At 40.8% G+C, this 20,926-nt stretch overlaps 1 protein-coding gene and 1 pseudogene across 1 annotated transcript in view; both read right to left on the bottom strand.

Moving 5' to 3' along the window:
- LOC101568039 lies at positions 1-3,263 on the bottom strand (annotated as a pseudogene).
- Positions 1-20,926, bottom strand: part of LOC101560485 (zinc finger protein 287) — a 210,923-nt gene that overhangs the window by 38,172 nt on the left and 151,825 nt on the right. The window contains exon 7 of the mRNA XM_023719338.1: positions 15,940-15,959. Coding sequence (XP_023575106.1) covers positions 15,940-15,959 — 20 coding nt within the window. The remainder of the gene's footprint in view (positions 1-15,939; positions 15,960-20,926) is intronic.

Raw genomic sequence — 20,926 nt, forward strand, 5'->3', positions numbered from 1 at the left:
GTTGATGTCCCCATCGGACAGGAACAGCACTGCTAGGGGGTGCACCTGGGAGGAGTCCCGCACAAAAACTCTGCCATTGGACTTTACGGCCATGAAGTAAGTCAGCAACTGGCTCCTTAAGCACATGGCCTCCCTATTAGTGGTCAACTTGTGCAGCATGGCGTTGCCAGATTTGATCCCGTAAGTGACACTTTTGGGCTTAAACTTCCCCTGTCAGGTCACCTTGCCCTGCCGCACCTGAATGAAGTTGGGGTATAGCCTGGCCATGAGCACACCCTTCACCAACTCCTCCAACTCACTGTACTCATTGCACTGCTCTGAGGGCAGCATGCAGTCTGAGAGCTTTCCCACCAGGAAGATCTCATAGATGTTCTCAGAAAACTGCTTGATAAGCCCGTGGATGAAGCGTAGGCTGGGTGCATATAGCAGGTTCTCCTCCAGGTAGTTCTCCTGCAACATGCGGTTCTGCCAGTGCAGCACCTCCTCCCAGCTAGCCACAGCATGCACAAAGGCCAGATGGTTGTTGCCACTGTCGTGGCTCAACAGTGCCTTCACCTTGTGTATTTCTGTGCAGTTCTGCAAGCTGCTGCTGGAGGGGTCCTGGGTAAGGCAGGAGACCACTATCAGCAGTGGGTGCAAGCAGCAGAAGAGGGCAGCCAGCACGATGGCCTTGCCTAGCCATGGGTCGGCAGAGATGTGGGCCAGGAGTTGGCCCAGGGTGGTCAGGTACTTGCGCTGGTCTAACACACCAATCTCCTGGAGCAGGATCACAGCCTCATCTACTGACTTGATGTTGGGTCTGTCCATGGCCTTGGAGAGGAATTCCACCACCGTCTTCTCAGGCATGTGTCTCTTGGCCTGCAGCACCAGGTTCTCCAGGGGCATGCGTAGGACCTTGGGCACCTGGAAGGGGGCCACCTTCTCCAGCCAGCTCTGTGGGAACAGGGGATAGGCAAAGCCTGACTGGCAGCAGCCCACCTGGCCTTAGCGCTGGATCATGTTTGCTCTCAATACCCACACGGTCTCTAGGCAGGACACCTTGGTCTTGAGGTCATAGCACTCCTTCTTATGCAGACCTCTGTCCACTACATGCACAATGTTGTTGACTGTGATGGAGGTCTCCGCAATGTTCATGGCCAGGACAATCTTGCGTGCCCCGACTGGAGGCTGCTGGAGTAGGGCCTTCTGGTCCATCATGGGGATGTTGGGGTGCACTGGCAGGATGAGGTACTTGCTCTCATGCATGCCCAGGGCCTCCTACAGGTGCTGCTGCACTCCCTTGATCTCCTGCCACCCGGGCAGGAAGCATAGGATCCCACCTGGCTCCCCATGGGCATCAATATGCAGAACCAGATCAGTCACGAGATCCAAATCAAGGGCACATTCGTCCTCGGACTCAAGGTGCCAGTGTCACTGTGGGTACTGGTATTGGACCAGTTTGAACAGGATGTCCTCCAGGTAGTGCTCCTTCACAGGGTACATGAAGCCAGGCACCTTGATGACAGAGCAGCCACCAAAGTAATGGGAGAAGCACTCATTGTCACCTGTGGCACTCATGAGCACTAGCTGCAGGGCAGGGTTGAGCCGCTGCAGGCCGTTGAGCAGGATGAGGAGGATGTCCATGTTTACAACGTGCTCATGGACCTCGTCCACATCCACGATAACGTGGCTCACACCCTCCAGGCTGGGGATGCTCTTCAGCTTGTGCAGCAGGATGCCCACAGTGCAGAAGAGCAGAGCCCCGCCCCACGCCGGAGGCTTGCTCTCCAGGAGCACCTGAAAGCCCACATTCCGGCGCAAGGAAGGGCCCAGTTCGAGGCCGACCCGCTGTGCCACAGACACAGCTGAGATGCAGCGGGGCTGAGTGATGATCACATTGCAGCGGGCTCCACGGCCCTCAGTCACATAGTGTTCCAGCAGCAGCTGGGAGATGTGCGTTGTCTTCCCACAGCCCGTGTCACCAGAGATGACCACCACAGGATGCTGCTCAGTGGCATTGAGGATGGTGTCCCAGTGAGGGTCCACAGGGAGCTGGGGCGCTTCTTGCCAGATGGGCCCCCACTGCCGCCACAGCTCTAGCAGGCTTTGACTCAAGTGTACCTCCTCTACCTCCTCAGCCTCAGTGAGAGGCATGAAGGGCTTGCCAGTGTTGGGGTCATTCAGCGGCCCCGAGTCCTTGCCCAGGGGCAAGATGTCCTCACTCTGCAGCTGGAGCTCAGGTGAGAGCCAGAAACTTTCCACAGGGTAGTGGTTCAGGAAGATCTCTATCTTGTGGAGAATGGGCTCTGGCACCTGGATGGTACACGGCCTGCACTGGGTCTCATCCAGTTCCTACAAAGAAGCCAGGTTGTATGTGGCATGGATGAGCGGCTCATTGTTCCTGTCAACCAGGGCCAGTCTCTTCAATTTTTTTGCAGGCCAAAGCCACTGCCTTATTCTCAGCCTCTGCTTTGCAGTGCCCTCTGGCAACAAACATCACGGGACAGAGCCAGAGCAGAGTGAGTGTAGACAGCTTGGTCTTGGTACCCATAGTGTGGAACTGCATGAGGTTCTTAGCCATAGAGGATGACGTTGCAATCTGAATCATCTTGGCCAGAAGGTTCTTGGTAAGTGGAAACTGGGTCAGGGCCCTCACAGCACGTCATCTGTTATGTCAAATGAACCGCCCCCCTGGAGTCCTGGAGTGGTGTATGGGAGTCCTGTTGTGTCATGAACAGGAACTCCATGACATCAATGCTCCCCTCTTCCAGCTCTTCCTCCTCATCCTCTTCCTCTGGCCCATGGAACAGAACAGGCCCCCAGGGCCCCCTGGCCATATGTTCTCTGGATTCAGCTGCCACCAGGACATGATGTGCATGGTGCATTCTGGATGCCACCAGCTGTCTGCCGGGGACTCAAAGCAGTCAGCTAGCACTCGGTACTTGGCAAAATTGAACAGTTCATTCCAGGGACCAAGCAACCCCCAGCCCTTGAACAGCTGGCAGGCTGCAGCTGCAGCCTGCCACTCAGCATCAATCTTCTTGCTGCCATAGCCTTCCACCTCCATGCTTTTGGGCCACTTTATGTGCAAGGTAACTTTCTTTTTCTTTGGTCCATTTGTGTGCACATAGACTAGTTTGTCTTTGGCACATGAGATGTCAAGGGCTCTTCTGATCACAGTGTTGAGAAGGTTTTTGGGCTGTGGAAACTCTTAACAGGTCCCTAGAAGCTCAAGAGATGGTCCCTCCAGGGGCAGGGGTGACATACATGGGGTCGGGGAGGCAGGGTGGTGGAAGCTTGCACTGATGCTGTCTGTGTTGGGCTGATCTTTTCTGAATGAGTCGAGGCTGAAAAAGCAGGAGTTGACTCAGGGTTTGCAGGTTTTTAACCTGGAGCTTAAGTCTCTCCTTGCTATTCCTCATCATGAGGCTGGGCTTAAATAACACAGTTTATAATAAATATTTCCAAATATTGGAAACAGTCCAAATACTTATGAACAAAAGTGTGATTTTATACAATGGATTATTACTCTATCACAAAGAAGAATAACTTGAGATATTTCTAGCTAAATAATGCACCTTGAGTGTGGATTCACCATAGTCCTAAGAAATAAATCAGATATAATATTCAAATATAGCATGGTTTCTCTGATGTGAGAATGAAAAGTGTAAATAAAGACTGAAATATATAATACACATTGGGAAATGGGAAGAAAGTGTTCAAATGAGAATGGAACAAAGGAGAGGGGAGGGAGAAAGAAAAAGGAAATAATGGAAAACTGGAAGCAAAGATTTGTAAACAAAGAAGGGAAAAAGATTTGAAGGGAAGGAAGGGGCTGGCCAGATAGCTCAGCAGACTAAAGCACCTGCTTAGGCAGAGAGCAGTGACCAGGGTTCAATCCCCGGCATGCCATGCCAGCTGGCCCCAGTGTGCCACGCCGGTCCTGCCCCCCTGGGCATGCTGAGACAGCAATTGAGACTGGGAGTGGTGGCGTGCACCTGTAATCCCAGCGCTTGGGAGGCTGTAAACAGGAGAATCACTATGAGTCTGGTCTATGTAGTGAGACCCTGTAGACCCTGTATTAAATATAAAAAAAAAATGAAGGGAAGAAAGGGAAATGGGGAAAGAGGAAGCAAGATATATCACACTGAGATACAAACTCCCTATAATGAATGATACCATGTATATCTAAAATTTACCAGTAAAATAACAAATTTTAAAATAAGTTTAAAATATTTTTATATAGTGGCATAGAAGTATAAAAGTCCCACTTGTAGGTAGAGAAATGGAGGCTTAGTGAGGTGTCATGACCTAACTGAAAGCTCCACTGAGTAGAGATAAATTCTGAGGCTCTACCCATAAGTATAACTTTTGTTTCTTTTGGTTACTGAGTCTGTTTTGTGCCCCTACAATAAAGTCAAGACTGGGTTATAAAGAACAGAAATTAATTTCTCCTAGTGAAGCCCAATGTCATAATTCTGGTATCTGGTGGGAGCCTTCATGCTGTGTCCTAAAGTGCAGAGGAGCAAGCAGAAGCATTGGAGAAAGAAAGCATGAGAGCTGAACTCATTTCCTAGCAAGCCCCTTCTGCCACAGTAGCCTCACTCCAACCATGCAGGCAGTGCCTACATGACCTAGTCATCTCCCAAGACTCTACAACTTAATGCTGTTATAATAGCAATTAAATCTCAACTTGAGTTTCAGAGGGGACAAATATTTAAACCACTGCAGCCTCCTCTACTGTGCAGATAAGGTGGCCTTGAAAGTTTTTTTCTAACCTACTCTGTTGGATTAATTAATTATCAATTTAAGTGGGAATGCCCAGCTGAATTAAGTCAGCATGGTTCTGGGTATGGAAGACCCACCTTAGGATTGTTGCCAGAACCTCTTAAAAAGGGCATAGGAGGGAAGAATGCATGCTACTGATTTCCCAGGAGAAGCTTTGTTGTGGCTAATTTCTCCAGTACTAACTCAGCTGTTCTTGTTGTGGAGATGGATGCTATTCTTTGTAGGGGAGCTCTGGTTTTTGTCTTCAGCATTGATTTCTGGCTTCCATGCAGATTTCTCAGGCTTCAGGCACAGATTTTTTTTAACTCCTGTTGCAGACTTTCAAGTTTCCACCACTGTTTCTTAGGCCTTTCCAGGGCAGACCTTTAGTACATAATGGCATGAGATATTGCCATTGGCTGGACATGGGGACATTGCCATGGGATCCAGGTACTTATCTGTATTCTTCAGGTCTCTAGTGTGGAGACAGATATTTTGCACTCTTGTGCATTTGAGTTTTTAGGTGAATATTATAAGATAACCTTATAAATTTGTGTGTTATGTGGTAAATCGATTCCCTTGCAAACTGTGACTACAATACCTAACTAGCCAGCATTTATCCAATTGAAAAGGAGGTAAATTAGTTGGACTAGTTAAAAGAATGTCCAGAGATGTTAGAATGCCCAGGTAACAGTTAAAAAAAAACAAAACAGGAGGGCCTATGGGAATACCCAATTTTAATATGGAAAATAGAAAGAGTCCATTTAGCAGTTGGAATTGAAGTAAGGGTTTTTTAAATACCACTTAGAAAATTAGACTTACTGTTCTCCCAACCCCAGTCCTGTTACTTGCCTTTAGATTACCAGGCTCTGCCTCCTGCCTTTGATTTAGGCAGACACTTTAAAAAATATGGATTTCTCTCCTCAATGGAATCCAGGAAACAAATTCATTTCAGTGAATTAGTTCATTAGCACTAATCTGGTAACAAAGTAAAGCCTTTTACAGGACTGTGTAGGGAGACAACACTATCCTGGTGGACTCCATTGGCATCTCAGTGTACCCTGGAGAGAAACAGCAGTAGGAATGAGGAAAATATAGACAAGAAGACAAAAGCTTGGTCAGATGATGGCCTGTTCATTGCCTGATTGGCAAATAACCCCACCCCGCAACAACAGTAGGGGCATTTATTTATACATTTGCAAAGTTAGTATTATGTGACTCAAGGTTGCCTAGTAATTAATACCAGACATTGAACAGGCAGTGTGATTTTCTCAGGATCAAGGTTGCTTGACTGCTCTCACACACATGACCAATTTCTTCAGCAGCTCCCAACATGTTTCCCTCTTTGGTTTTGTTATGTCAGTGATGGGTGCTCTGTTGCTAATGGAGGAGTTGTGTTTGGAAAACTCTTCAGAAGACCTTTTTATTCTTGATGCTAGTCCAAATAGTTTTGGTACTTGAATTCAGCAGGGTAACCCTATGTAGTCCAATAGTCCATAACAGTAGTGAGTTACCAGTACAGCTGTCAATTGTCAGAAGTTGTTAGTGATTTGAACCTTTTATAGGTAGCATATTATTATGGCCAAAATATAGTTTATCCTCTTAGTCCATGTATCTCTCTAGTTTTTGTTCTCCAAACCTCAATTTTTAAATATCCAGAAGAAAAGTTTAATGATATTATACTGTAATGGAGGCAGTAAGCTTAACATTACTATCTGAATATCAAACACCTTAGACACCAAATGGAGCTCTTATTTTCTATCAATCATGAATATTCTAATATTTAAATCATCATATAATGTTAAAAGACAAAAATTACATATTTTTTTCCCAGAAATTTAGAAATCAAAACCATGTACATTGATGATAAAAATAGGTAATATAGCAACCATTATTAATTTGCTGTTCTTGTTTAGAAAATGTATTGTTGTATGTTACACTGTTTCTGTCTTCTTGTTTGTTTTTGTCTTTGTATCTGCTTTTTTTGTTTTCAGTCTTTAAAATAAATGAAATAAATTTTTAAAAATGTATACAATTTACGGCATGACAATCTTGATATTTTGTAACATACTTAAATTTTCATTTTGACTCCACATAACCCAATCATTTCTAATACATAAGAAGCTTTTCCTTAATTTGTCATCCTTTAATAGGGTATACATCATACATTTTTGTTAAAGGCAGAGGTGTGAATCTGAGAATCTTATCACAATAAGAAATCTTTGTTTTACATTTTGGGAGACCTGTACATCTGGAATCATGAATACATTTAATACACCATGAGAATAACAATAATGAATTGCCATACACATGTGAAAACTTTTACTTCTTAATTTAGTTTTGCACCAAGAACATCTTTTATGAGAAAACCTTATTGTAATTTTTTTCTTGAGAAACTTTATCTTTTAAACAATGACCAAATTATTGAGGGTGTCTCCCAAGATGCTATGGAGATTATTGTTGGCTCCTTATTTTTTTTTTTAAATGTAGCTTTTCTTTTTTAAGGTTTTATTTATTTATTTATTTATTTATTTATTTTGTGTGTGGCCAGTTCAGCCCACCAGGGGGCGGGGCTGGCTGGCATGTGGTGCTGGGGGATTGAACCGCGGTCCCTGTGCTTTGCTTAGCTTGTTCTAAGTAGGTGCTTTAGACCACTGAGCCATCTCACCAGCCCTGTTGGCTCCTTATTAATGAACAAAGGTTGGTTACACTTCTATCCGCTAACTGCAGTCCAATAATCCCTTCCCACTCTAATGATTTTTTTTATTATTGTAAATTTTCTGATGACTTGTGTTTAAACCAATTTTTATATACTTAGATTGGGAGAAAGCATGCTTTTAAGTCTATACCCCAAAGCTCAAATAAAAAGAGGAATGGCTGTGCATGGAATGACATACAAATACATAAATAAATACACAGAACACACAAACAAATATCTTTACATAATCAGGGTGCATTCAGATATATTTTTGACCAAATTGAACTATAGTAACTTTATTATAATGTTTAGAAATTTGTAATTATAAATAGACTAGTCAGATTTTGTTGTTTGTCAATTAGCAGCCAGAGGCCCTGCCCCTTAGCTCAGTTCTTTAAGTGCCTGCTTCAACAAAACAGTCAGGCTCAGGTTGCTGTGGTTTGATCCCTACAACTCAAGCCAGCCAAACCTGCTCTGAAGGCATTCGGAGCCAGCCCCACCCCCCAAAAAAAATCCTTCAAAAAAAATAGCAGTCATTTATTATCAGAAAACTTTGGAAGGAGTAGAATCTTTTATCTATAATTAATATGCATATTTTGTATTTTTGTATTTTATTTTGTCCTAAAAATACTTCCAGCTCAGTTATCTTTTTTCTTGGTTGGAACCTTCTCTGTTTTTTTTTTTTTTTTTAATTTTAGGGAAGGGTCTACAGTGTGTTTAGTGTCTCACTACTAGATTGGACTCAGTGCTCCGCCTGTTTACAGCCTCCCAAGAGCTGGGATTACAGGTGCGCACCATCATGCCCAGTCTTATTCGCCATCTCTGAGTGCCCCAGGGCAGGGCCAGCATGGCAGGCCTGGGGATCAAACCCCCAGCCCCTGTGCCTGCTTGCAGGTGCTCTAATTCACTGAGCTATTTGGCCAGACCTTTCAGTTATCTCTATATACTCTATCACCTATTTAGCCCTTAGATTTCCATTTTGTCAGTTCTTTTAATAGACTCCAGGTCAAATCTAGCCTCGTTGTCGTTAACTTCCTCTCTAGATCTGGATTTATGATACAGCCTGATAACATGCTTTGGTACCCAAATAGGTCATTCAACATTCTCTGGAAAGATACAAGTATACCCTCTACTCCAGGTAAGAAGTGGACTGGGTCCCTTCCACTGTCCAATATGGAGGTCTCTCCAAAGCACCCTTCCTAACCTTTTTTCTTTTACTTGAAGAGAATTATCTTTCTGTTGCTGTACTTCCATCATTTTTAGAACTTAAAAAGTTAATAGTATATACTGCCAAGAGAAGTCTATTATGCAGTGTGAGTTTTGTGGTGAAAGATTTCCCTTTTTGTTTTTTTGTGATTGAATTTTGATCATATGGTAAGCATGTTCAACAATTCCTTGACCTTGAGGGTTATAAGGAATACCCATGATAAGGGAAATTTGAAAAGTTTTATAAAACTTTTGAAAGGCAGCAATGGTATATTCTGGGCCATTGTTAATCTTAAGCGTCCATGGGCAGTCAGTGGCACTAAAGGCATCTAAACAGTGAGCAACCACTTCAGCAATGTGGACAGAAGCAAAAATGAATCCTGAGGAAGTTTCCACTGAAACATGGACTCAATGTAAAGAACCAAATTCAGAAAAGTGTGTGACATCCACTTTCCAAAGATGGTTGAGGTGTAATCCATTGGAATTATCCCCATAGGAGGACAGGGAAGGTGTGTGACATGAGGAACATTGTTTAACAATTTCTCAGGCCTGTTCTTGGGTCAAATGAAACTGTTTGACCCAAGAACATAAGACAGAAGCATTTTGATGAAAGGTGGCATAAGACTCAGAAGCCTGTTGAATAGTATCTGATGGAGTAATAATGACAGCACCAAGAAATCTGTCTATAGTAGCATTCCTTTCAGTGAGGGATCCTGGCAATTGAGAACTAAAATGTATATGACCAATAAAACAGGGAACATGACATTACTGTATGATAACTTGGAGAATGTGAAGTAAATGAAAAATATATTTTTTTTTGACACAGAGTCTCATCATGTGTTTTGGGATGATCTTGTGCTCACCTTTGTAGCCCACAGACCAGTCTGGAACTCTTAATGAGCCACCCACCTAAACCTACCAAGAGCTAGGATTACAGGCATGCACCATTACACCTGTTTCTGGAGCCAGCCTGTTGCACCTGGGATTCCAGTGCCAAGATGGCATGCAGAGCTGAGGATCACACTCTGGTCATTGTGCTTGCCAGGTAGGTGCTTATACCTTTGAGCTATCTCCTAACCTCAACAATGATCTTCTTGACCATTGTGTATGGTGGAAGTTTCAATGTGGCACATTACACCACAGACATGAACACTGTATGAAAATAGGTTAATTGGAGTGGATGAATGATCTTGCACAGCCTATATGACTGCTTTTAATTCAGTCTTTTGTGCAGAAGAGAAACATGTGTCCTGTATTATGGAAGAGAAAGCTGTTACGTAATCTCCCTGACCTGAAGATGACCCCTCCATGAAGATGGAGATGCCCCATGCTATGGGGAATAAACTTATTTTTGAAGGGAAGACAAAGGGTTTAAGGGAAACAAATTGTATTAATTTATCTGAAGAATAGTGACAATTGATAACACCAGGGCAGTTAGCCAGTGCAGATTGCCAAAGGGGTGAAAATTGCCATAACTATTTTTGTTGAACTGAAACAAAGGGAACAATGATAGTTTTCACCTCATGACCAAAGAGCTGAATTGCATGTGTTCGACCATGTGCAGTCAGTTCTGCCACAGCATCATGAAAAGGAATAACAGTTTTATGTGGAGTATTTGGCATATGTAACCATCATTAGAGATCTTGAAACTCCCAAAGAACCCCTATGAGCATATACTGAATTGGGAAAATAATTAAAGGTGTTGGCAGAGATGGGTCAACTCTAGAAAGATAAGCATTAGAAAGAGCTTGATTAACTTTATCTACTGCAGTTTTAGTCTCTGGTGTAAGTCTTCTTTTAGAAATAAGGGCTGAATCTTCCTTAAGAATGTCAAAGAGAGGACTTAACTCATGAGTTGTTAGCTTAAGAGCGCGGTGGAGCCAGTTAATGTTACCAATCACAGTCTGAAAATTATTTAGGGCCTTAAGATGTTTAAGCTGGATCTGAACAGTTTGGGGCATGATGTCTCAGTTGAATAAGGTGTCTCAAATATGAAAAGGGTTCCATGGTTTGTACCTTTTAGGGGGCTATCACTAGACAAGGGCATCATCTAATTGCATAAACATTTGATGTAAGATGGATGGGGATTCATGTGCTAAAAGAATGGTATCTGTGGAATGGATAAGTTATGCAAATGGTTAGGCCTGTTGTACTGACAGAATGGCTGCAGCCACAAACTCTTGGGACATGGTTGGACTATTCACCATTCCTTGTGACAGACAACACCATTGGAAGTGGCACATAAGGGCCTGATTATTAAGACAGGGTAAACTAAAAGCTAAATGACTTATCTTGACGGTGGGGAGGGATAAAAAAGAAAGTCTTTTAAAAAATTTTATTTTAAAGAGAAAAAACCAAAAACGAATAACAACAATAATCACAAAAACAAGGCAACAACAAATAATAAAAAGGTATATAATTCCAAAACAAGAATAGAAAATTAACAATGATTGTTATATTACATATTGCTATCATCAGATCTGTTGTTCAGATTATCAGATATAGGCATGCAAGACTGATCAAACAAACATTAACTCTTCCTTTCAATAAGCTTTCATGTTTCCCTCATCCTTTTTATTTTTGTTTATCATCATAAGGATAAAATGTAAAGGAATAGCTACAGGACTGGGCAATCCCTGTTGCAGTGCTCCCATAGGTTCCATGGTACGATTGACTACCCACAAGTCCTTTAGCAATCTTCATCTTCCTGACATTTTATTATAAGGGTATTCAAAGGGGTGTTGTAGTATTCTAGGTGCTCCACTATCTTCTATTCATTAACCAGTGTATGAGCTGCTGTAATCTGCTGAGTGAGGGGCTACTCAACCAAACAAGGTCATCAGACATCCAAGTTATCTTGGATAACATCCATGGGGTCAGAGAAGCAGAGATCAAGGACCCTCCTGAAAATGTGAGAATAAATAGCCTGTGCCAAAATAGTCCTTTTTTGGAATAATTGGAACAGGTTCTTTCTCCCTTGATTATTCTTACCACGCCCTTGAGTGGCAAGGAAACCTTGTTGCAACATCTGATGAGTCACCAGGAAGTTAGGTTTGGCCAAAAATGCTCCCATACCATGAAATATGTCATGACCCCATAGATTGAGTGGTATGTCAAGGAGGATGTAAGGAGAGAAATATCCAGAATGGCCTTTGTCATCCTTCCAGGTTGGCAACTTAGCACTTCTGCTAGGGTAAGAAACCTTGCCCATCTCCTTTAAATCTGTAGTGGCCACATCCAGAAGTCATGCTCAGGCCAATGGTGCTGAACAATAACTGAAACATCTGCACCTGTCTCTAATAGCCCTTTAAATAATTTTCCTTTAATAGTCAATTCCATCTCTGTGTGATTTTGTTTAATCTGTTGAATGCAATAGGTGTCAGAAGATCCAAAACCCTTGGATTGCTTTCCCTTATTTATAAATTTTTCAGTTTTTGCCAAGGGAAAATAACCAATTGAGAAAAATGAGTGTCTGGGGTGATTTGAAAAATTGTTTGGGTAGGTTGAATGATAACCTTGGTTTGTCCTGTATAATCAGCATCAATTATACCAGAAAAAAACCTGGAGACCTTTTATTTATATATTTATATATTTATTTATTTTCTGTATTTAGGGCAGGGTCTACAGGGTGTTTAGGGTCTCACTACGTAGATTTGACTTGCAGTGATCCTCCTGTTTACAGCCTCCCAAGTGGTAGGATTACAGGCACACACCACCATGCCTAGTCTCAGTTGCCATCTCAGCACACCCTAGGGGCAGGGATGGAGACATTTTAGTTTTATTTTTTTGATACAGGGTCTCACTATGCAGCTTGGACTCACAGCAATCCTCCTGTCTCAGCCTCTCTAGTGATAGGATTACAAGCATGTGCCACCACACCTGGTTCTGGGGCCAGCATGTTGAACCTGGGGTTCCGGGGCCAGCACAGCATACAGTACTGAGGATTGAACTCACGACCTTGTGCTTGTCAGGCAGGTGCTTATGCTGCTGAGCTATCTCCCCAGCCCTGAGGCCTTTTAAGACGAGACTGCTATGACCCCATTTCAGGAGTTAATAGGAATTTGGAGGAGGAATTGAGGTCCAACCCTCTACTGTCTGTTGTTGATCCCCAGAGGTCAGAGACACGTGTGTGTGTGTGTGTGTGTGTGTGTGTGTGTATGTGTAGATTTGAGGAAGGCACTCCCATTGTTTGATGGGGCCAGGGTGGGTCTGAATGGAAGAATGAGTCAGCCTTCCACATCAGTTTCAGATCTACATTCATTTTTCCAATGGTACCTTTATCAACACTGTATAAAGACTGAAAGGTCTTGTTGGAGAGAGAGATAGTAGCTGTGCTGCTTTTACCAGGACAGTAGAGCAATTTCAGGCTAAATGTCCCTCATCCCCACAATGGAAATAAACAGCCTTTATTTTTTCTCTTCCTCCAGCCTGTAGATGAATAATCTGAGCAATAGCTGCTGCTAAGGCAGCCCCCTGTACAAGTAAGGGGCTGATATCTGCACCAATCTGAATCATCTCAGGCAGCATAGTCCACTTTTCTACTTTAGTAAAAACTGCTTCCTTAGTGTCCTTTAATTAGGACTGGGAAAAAACAAAGAGATAAAGAAAATGGCTGCCTTTGTTGTGGCCTCAATTAGACCCTAAGTCTGATTCTCTGGGCTCCAACAAGAACTCAATGACTAGGTTCATCTGCTACTGTTATAAAAGCCAGGTCACCTTAAGAGATTGCCTTATAAGGCCCCCCTAAGCCATGCCCTGACTGCCAAGGCAGCCACTAAAGGTGAGACTTCACTCTGAGGTGGAGGTCACGGAGCACAGACTCAGCTTACCAGTGGTCCAGTAGGAGTACAGGGCCCCAGAGCTGCCTGCTCCTGGGTCGAGACTGTTATCTCTGTCATCTCCACAGAGGAGCCTTGATTAATCATGACTAGAGGAAGAAAACAGCCGATTGCTGGACATTGGCATAGGTCTCTGTGGCAAGAACCCACAAAAAAGTAGCGGTAGTTATTCTGGTTGCTGACAATGTCCAAAAGTGTTATACAGACTTAATGTAATCCCTATCAAAATGCATCAGCGTAACTCACAGATTTAGAGAAAACATTCTTAAAATTCACTTGGAACCAGAAAAGACCTAGAATAGCAAAAGCAATCCAGGGCAACAAAGGAAGGGCAGGAGATGTTACAATCCCTGACTTGAAATCATGCTCAAAGCTACTGTGATGAAATCAGCATGATACTGGCCAAGAAAAAAAAAATAGACCTCATGATCAAAGGAACAGATTAGAAGATGTAGACACAACTAAAACATATTCAGCCTCTTTATCTTTGACAAAGGGGCCAAACATGTTCACTGGAAGAAAGATAGCCTCTTTAACAAATAGTGCTGAAAAAACTGGCTTTCCACATGTGAAAAACTAAAACTAGCTCCAGGTCTGTCACCATGCACTACGCTAAAGTAAAATGGATTAAAGATCTAAACATTAAATCAGAAACACTAAATCTATTGGAAGAGAAAGTAGGTAGAAATCTTGAAGAGATAGGAGTAGGCAGAGAGTTCATGAACAAAAACAAAACTGCATGGAGAATACTTCAAAAAATCAATAACTAGGATCTCATCTTATTGAAAAGATATTGATTATCGTAAGAAATCACCAAGAGTGAAAAGAAAAACCATAATTTTGTAAACAATCTTAACCAACAGTTACTCAGACAAAGGTCTTCTATCTAGAATATATAAAGAATTTAAAAAGATCAAGCACCCAAAAATTAAAGACCCAATGCAAAAATGGGCATGGGAGATCAATATAATAGTCCCTTGCTATTTCACAGTTTGACTTTTGTGGACTCACTGTTTCATGGGTTTTCAAAAAATATTAATCTAAATTATTTATCATGGATTTTTTTTGCTATATCATGGGATTTTGCTGAATCTACTGTACTCTATACCTATTTATATGTGTAGTACTTACGGCTTTAATGATTTTAGCCTATAAATTTAAAATATATGAAAATATATTAAAAATGTTACTTCTAATATATTAAAAGAATATTAAATGTAAATATACACTGTTTACAGTACATATTTCTTTAGTGGATGCATACATACTGTATGGAACAGTATATATATATATATATAAATACTAAAATAAATATGATGTTGGTACTTCATTGATTTTCACTTACTGCGGAAGTATCTGGAGCATAACCCATAGGATAAGTGAGGGACCACTGTACACACTTTGCAGAGGAAGAAATACAAATGGCAATAAATACGTGAAAAAATATTCCACATAACTGGTCATTCAATAAATGCAAATTAAAACAACAGTGAGATTCCATCTCACTCCAGAAAGAATGGCTATCATAAAGAAATCAACTAATAACGAATGCTGGAGAGGCTTTGTGAAAAAGGGAACCCTTTTCTATTGTTGGTGTGAGTATACACTTGTATGACCTCTATGGAAATAAGGGTGCAGACTCTTCAAAAAACTAGAATTTGGGCCTGGGATATAGCTCAGTAGCCTAAGTGCCTGCCTGGTAAGTGCAAGGTCCTGAGTTCAATTCCCAGCACTAAAAACAAAACAAAACAAACCCTAAAAACTAGAATTAGAAGTCTTATTAAACCCAGCTATTCCTTTTCTGGGTATTTTTCCAGAATAACTGAAAACATCATGCCTCAGTGATATATGTGCTCCCATGTTTATGAAACCACAATTTTTCATAGCTAAATGTTGGAAACAACCCAAATGCCCATTAACTGAGGAATGGATAGAAAAGATGTAGTATTTTTACACAATGGAGTATTACTCAGCTATAAATAAAAATAAACTTAAGACTTTTATAGGCAAATGGATGCAACTAGAGGCTATACTCATAAGTGAAATAAATCAGACCCACCTGTGTAAACATCACATTGTCTCCCTAGTGTAGGAACCTGAAAGAATAAATAAAATCTGAAAGGTACAATACATACAGCAAAAGAGAAAGAAACTGGATGTAAGTAATAAACAATTGGGATGGGGGAAAGGAAAAAAATATAGGAAAAAAAGGAAGGGGTAAATAAATCACAGGATAGCTCAGATGAATGTACTACTAATTCCTATCAGTTTATTGAAGGTAGCAGTTAATGCTTAACATTTTTACTTTGATCAGTTTTATATGCTTAGACCTATAATCTGAGCAACTGCATTGAAGACCTCAGTGTGAAAATAACAACCACTTTTGAATACCTCTCATCTTGGTTAAAAAAAATTTTTTTATGTATTTGGTACATAGAAAAATTATGCAGCTTGGACTCTTAGTGATCCTCCTGTTGTCAGTCTCCCCAGCGCTGGGATTACAGGCATGGGCCACCACACCCAGTCTTGGTGGCTGGTTCAGGGTGCCCAGCCCCTGCACTTGCTTAAGCAGGCTCTTAGTCCACTGAGCTATCTCACTGACCCTTGGTTTTTTTTTTTAATTGTGTATTGTTTCTAATGCCTTACTTACTATTTTTGTATTCTCTTTAAAATAAATTTTTTAAAATAAAATATACAAATTACCTGGAACTTGAAAGTGTGATGAATTTCTGTTGGCTAACATTGGTCATCTCTCATTGGTGGGCTGAAAATCCTTCAAACAAGTTAGCAAACAGGGTATGTTTGGGGACTGGACAGTATAGGCTGCATGAGGTCACACTGAGCTGGGTCAGATTATCTCTGTTGTGGTTAGTCAAAGCTGAATGAGTCTAAAAAGTCAGCCACGTGCTGGGCTGCATGATCTTAATTTGTCTTAGTATAATGTCTGATTACTAGGCTGTACTTTTAAGGTAGAGCTCAAAGTGGCATTTTTTTTTGAACCAGGGATTGAACTCAGGCATTTGAACGCAGGATTGCCAGGCAAGCACTTATTCTACTGAGCTATCTCCCCGGCCCCCAAATGTCATTTTTCATGTAAGTATACAGTTCATTCAACATCTTTCACAGAAGAGGTTGTCTTCCCCTCTTAACCTTAGTTTATAATGAAGCATTTGTAATAAATAAAAATATTATACATATGAAACTCTTCTGGAATAACTTATTTCATTGTTCTGTTTGTTATTGTAGCAATGCGAAATGTTCTTAATAAAAATGGGTTGTCTATGTTTTCTAGTTTTTTTTTCTTCTTCAAAACTGTCACTGCATTTCCAGGTAATTGGTATTTTTTAAGTCCATTTTTGAATGATTTTTTTCAAGTACTTCCCCATCAATATTTTAATTAGCATTACAATAAATACATATATTAAATTGGAAATAATGGGCATCTTTAGATTAAAACAATCTATGAGCAACCTGCACCTTTTTATTTATATATATTTTTAATTTAAATCATTTTTATATTTTGTAATGAGTTTTACACTTGTTTGTTCAGAGTGTCTCTATTTTACAGTTTAGGAGTGTTGTGTTAGCCTTTGTATTTGAAAGTCTTTTTTTTTGGAAGAACCGGGGATTGAACTCAGGCGCTTGAGCTTGCCAGGGAAGCGCTTATTCCACTGAGCCATCTCCCCGGCTCCCAGCCTTTGTATTTGAAACTTTTATATTTTACATTATTTTTATTTCATTTTCTCATTTTTCCACAATATTTATATCTGATATTTTGGAGGAAAAGACTTTCAAAATGTTAGAATGTATGGAACTAAAATGTAACAAGAAGAATTAAATCTCTGAGCCATAATTACTTAACTACATGAAGTTGAAACAGCTGTGAAATGGCTTTGTTTTGTTAAACAGTTCATTGTGATTTAAGAGAGTGTTTGGTGGATTTTACCTCTTTTTTCCTGATAATTCACTAAAAAGTCTGATCTCCCAATGGAAGAATAGGAATAAATAACATAATTACACATTAAGTAGCAGAAATGAGTATAGATTGTATAATTATTATAATTACAATTATTATTATTATTATTATTATTATTTTAGCCTTCCCAGCACTGGGATTACAGGCATGCACCACTACAGCCAGTGGGGTGGGGAGGGAGCAGCTCGGCATGCCCAGGGGTGGGTCTGATGGGGCATGTGGTGCTGGGGATCGAACTCTGGTCCCTGCACTTGCCAAACAGGTGCTTTGTCTGCTGAGCTATCTTGCTGGCCCTTAGACTGTATAATTCTGAAAATTGTTTTCTTCTCACTTTGCCACCCCGAGGAAAATAATCTGATAGCTTTGACCTTAAGCAATTTTAGTTTTATTTTTGATGAGTAAAAACTGTACATCTTTACAACTTGATGTTTTGACATCAAGGCGTGCCTTTTGAGTGATTACTATCATCATGTATTTAATGCATCCATCAGCTCAGAAACTTTTTTTTGCCACTTAGGTGTGCAGTTAGAAAATTTCAGGTCTATTCTACTAGTGAATTTAAGTTGTAAGAAGTATTGACATTACCATGCTATACATTTGTTCTCCACACTTATTTATCTTCTATACTCTGAACATGTTCCCTCATGTCTCCCAATATCATTCCATCCCTGGAACTCTTCCTTTCCCTGTATGTTTCTATGAATTTGACTGTAGTTTCCACATTTAAGTGAGAATATGAGTACTTGTCTTTCAGTGCCTGTCTTGTATCACTTAACATAGTGTCTTTTAGGTGCCACTTTTTTGGGGGGCAGAACCAGGGATTGAACTCAGACCCTTGCACTTGCCAAGGAAGTGCTTATTCTACTGAGCCATCTTACTGGCCCCTCTTCTAGGTGCCTCTTGCTGTTACAAATGGATAGATATTTTCCTTTGTTGAGTAAATAAGATTCTGAATATCCTTCAGTTTTTCTTCATTTATCTACTGAGTGACATTTAAGTTGTTTCCACCTTAGCTATAATAAATAATGCTGCAATGAACACAGGAGCTCACCTCAGGATCCAGATTTATATTCCTTTGGCTATACATAGAGTATTGTCATTGAACCACAGAGTGACTCTGATTGTTTGTTTTGCTTTTGTTTTAGGATATTTAAAAATCTCCACACTGGTTTACCTTATAGCTGAATTGATTTTCACACCTACTAACAGTATAAATGTTCTCAAGAGCTTGGGCATGGTAGCACATGCCTATAATCCCAGCACTCTGAAGGCTGAGGCACAAGAATCACTGGGGTTCAAGGCCAGTCTAATCTACATAATAAGTTCAAGGCCAGCCTGAATCACATAGTGAGACCCTGTCTAAAAAAGGAAAGAAAGAAAGAAAGAAAAGAAAATTTCCTTTCCTTTCTTCCACACCTTGCCAAAACTTATCATTTGATTTTTTAAGAATTGTTATGCTCAGAGGTATGGGGTGATATTTCATAGTAATATTTGACTTAAATTTTCCTCACACCACAGCTGTTATGCTCCCTTTCATATACATTGGTGTGGTTTGACATGGTTTGAGAATAATCCCCAAGGTTTCTTATGATAAAGGCTTGGTCCCTGCTGCCTGGCTTTCCATCTCATGATTTAACTTCTCCCTCTCACATACACCTACCTTTGTGAGCCATATGCCATCTTGCTGTAAGGTTTTTACCAGAACTGAGCTGGTCCTGACACCATGACCTGAAAAATGCAGAAACCTAATGTCACTGGCCTCAGCTATTTCATTCTTGTAACAAAAGCAGACTAATACATATTTCTTGGCAATTTCCATATCTTCCTTAGAAAAATTGTCATTTCAGTTCTTTTGTTGATTTTTAAAATTGGGATGCACATTTGTGTGCCCATATTTGAGTTGTGAATTCCTTATACAATTTTGGTATTATGCCCCCATCAGATACGTGCTCTGAGAATGTTTTTCCCAGTGTATATGATTCTTTTTAATTTTGTTGATTATTTCCATTGCTGTACAGAAGCTGTTTAGTTTGGTGGACTAATGCTTATTTTGCTTTTATTGCACGTGATTTTGGAATATAGTCAATAGTCAATATCCTGGTGTTATCTTTCCGATATTCTACCTCCAAGTTTTTATTTGAAGATGTTTCTGGTTCATGTTGAATTAAGTTACTTACTTAATCCATTTTAGTTGGCTTTTGTATGTGGTCTAAGATAATCATCCAATTTCTTTCTTTGTCATATAGATATACATTTATCCAGCAGCATACATCAAAAAGACTGTCCTTATTCTAGTGTGTGTTCTTGGTTCCTGTGATGGGTTGTTTGTAGATATCTCCCCAAAGCCTCATGTGCCCATAGGTGGGGCTTTTCAGAGCTGGCTGGATCTAGGGCGTATGACTCTGGGACTAAGGATATGTAGTGCTATGTTAGTCCACTGATTGGATTTAGCATTAGTTCGGGGTGTGGCTGAATGGACACAGAAGACAGAAGTCTTACCGTGGGTAAAGGTGGCAACACGCACAAGACTTGTAGCCTGGGTGCAGTAAAGGGGAAAGGCTGCTTGCCATGTCACGAACTATTTCTCCTTTGTGATGCCCCTCTACCATAATGCCCTGCCTTGGAATCAGCTGACTCTGGTTTGAAACCTCTATGAACTGTGAGCTAAACTAAACCTTTCTTCCATTAAATTGTGAGTATTGGGTATTGTAGCTTACTGATGAGAAAGGTAGCCAAGACAGTGTTTTTGCTGAACTCTCAGATTGGGTAAGTATTGTTTTCTAGATGGGCTCCCTGCTCTGTTTCTATTCATGTACTCTTCTCTCATTTCTTGGGAATAATCTCAGGTACTGTGGGCCAAGAAGACAGTTCATTGGTCTAAGCGCCTGCCTGGCAAGTGCTAGGACCTGCGTTCGGTCCCTGGTACCACATGCCATGCTGGTCCTGCCTCAGGTGTGCCGAGCCGGCCACCAAAACTGGGTATGGTGACACACATCTGTAATCCCAGCACTGGGGAAGCTGAAACAGGGGGATCACTATGAGTGTGAGCTGCATAGTGAGACCCTGTACCAAATACATTAAAAATAAAATCAGGTACTGTGATGTTTTCATCTCTGCCTATCTTTATGAAGATGACTATTTGTGTGTCTTTTGTACTTGCATCTGAATTTTAAGTTTTTTTCTATTTATAGGAAAATGTTATTGATATTTTGACATTGATTCTGTAGGTTGCTTTATATGGTATGGACAATATATCATTAATTTTCCAGTACATAATGATTGTATATATTTCCTTCTCTTTGTAGTTTGATTTCATCAATGTTCAATAATGTTCAGTGAACATAAATTTGATTGAAGTTCATTAAGTATTCTATTTTTTGGATGCTGTTATAAATTGAAATGTATCTTTCATTTTCTGAATAAAGTGTATAGAAATTCAATTGATGTTTATATGTGGGTTTC

Source organism: Octodon degus, unplaced genomic scaffold, assembly GCF_000260255.1.
Source record: "Octodon degus isolate 3935 unplaced genomic scaffold, OctDeg1.0 scaffold00067, whole genome shotgun sequence".
NCBI classification, from domain to species: Eukaryota; Metazoa; Chordata; class Mammalia; order Rodentia; family Octodontidae; genus Octodon; species Octodon degus.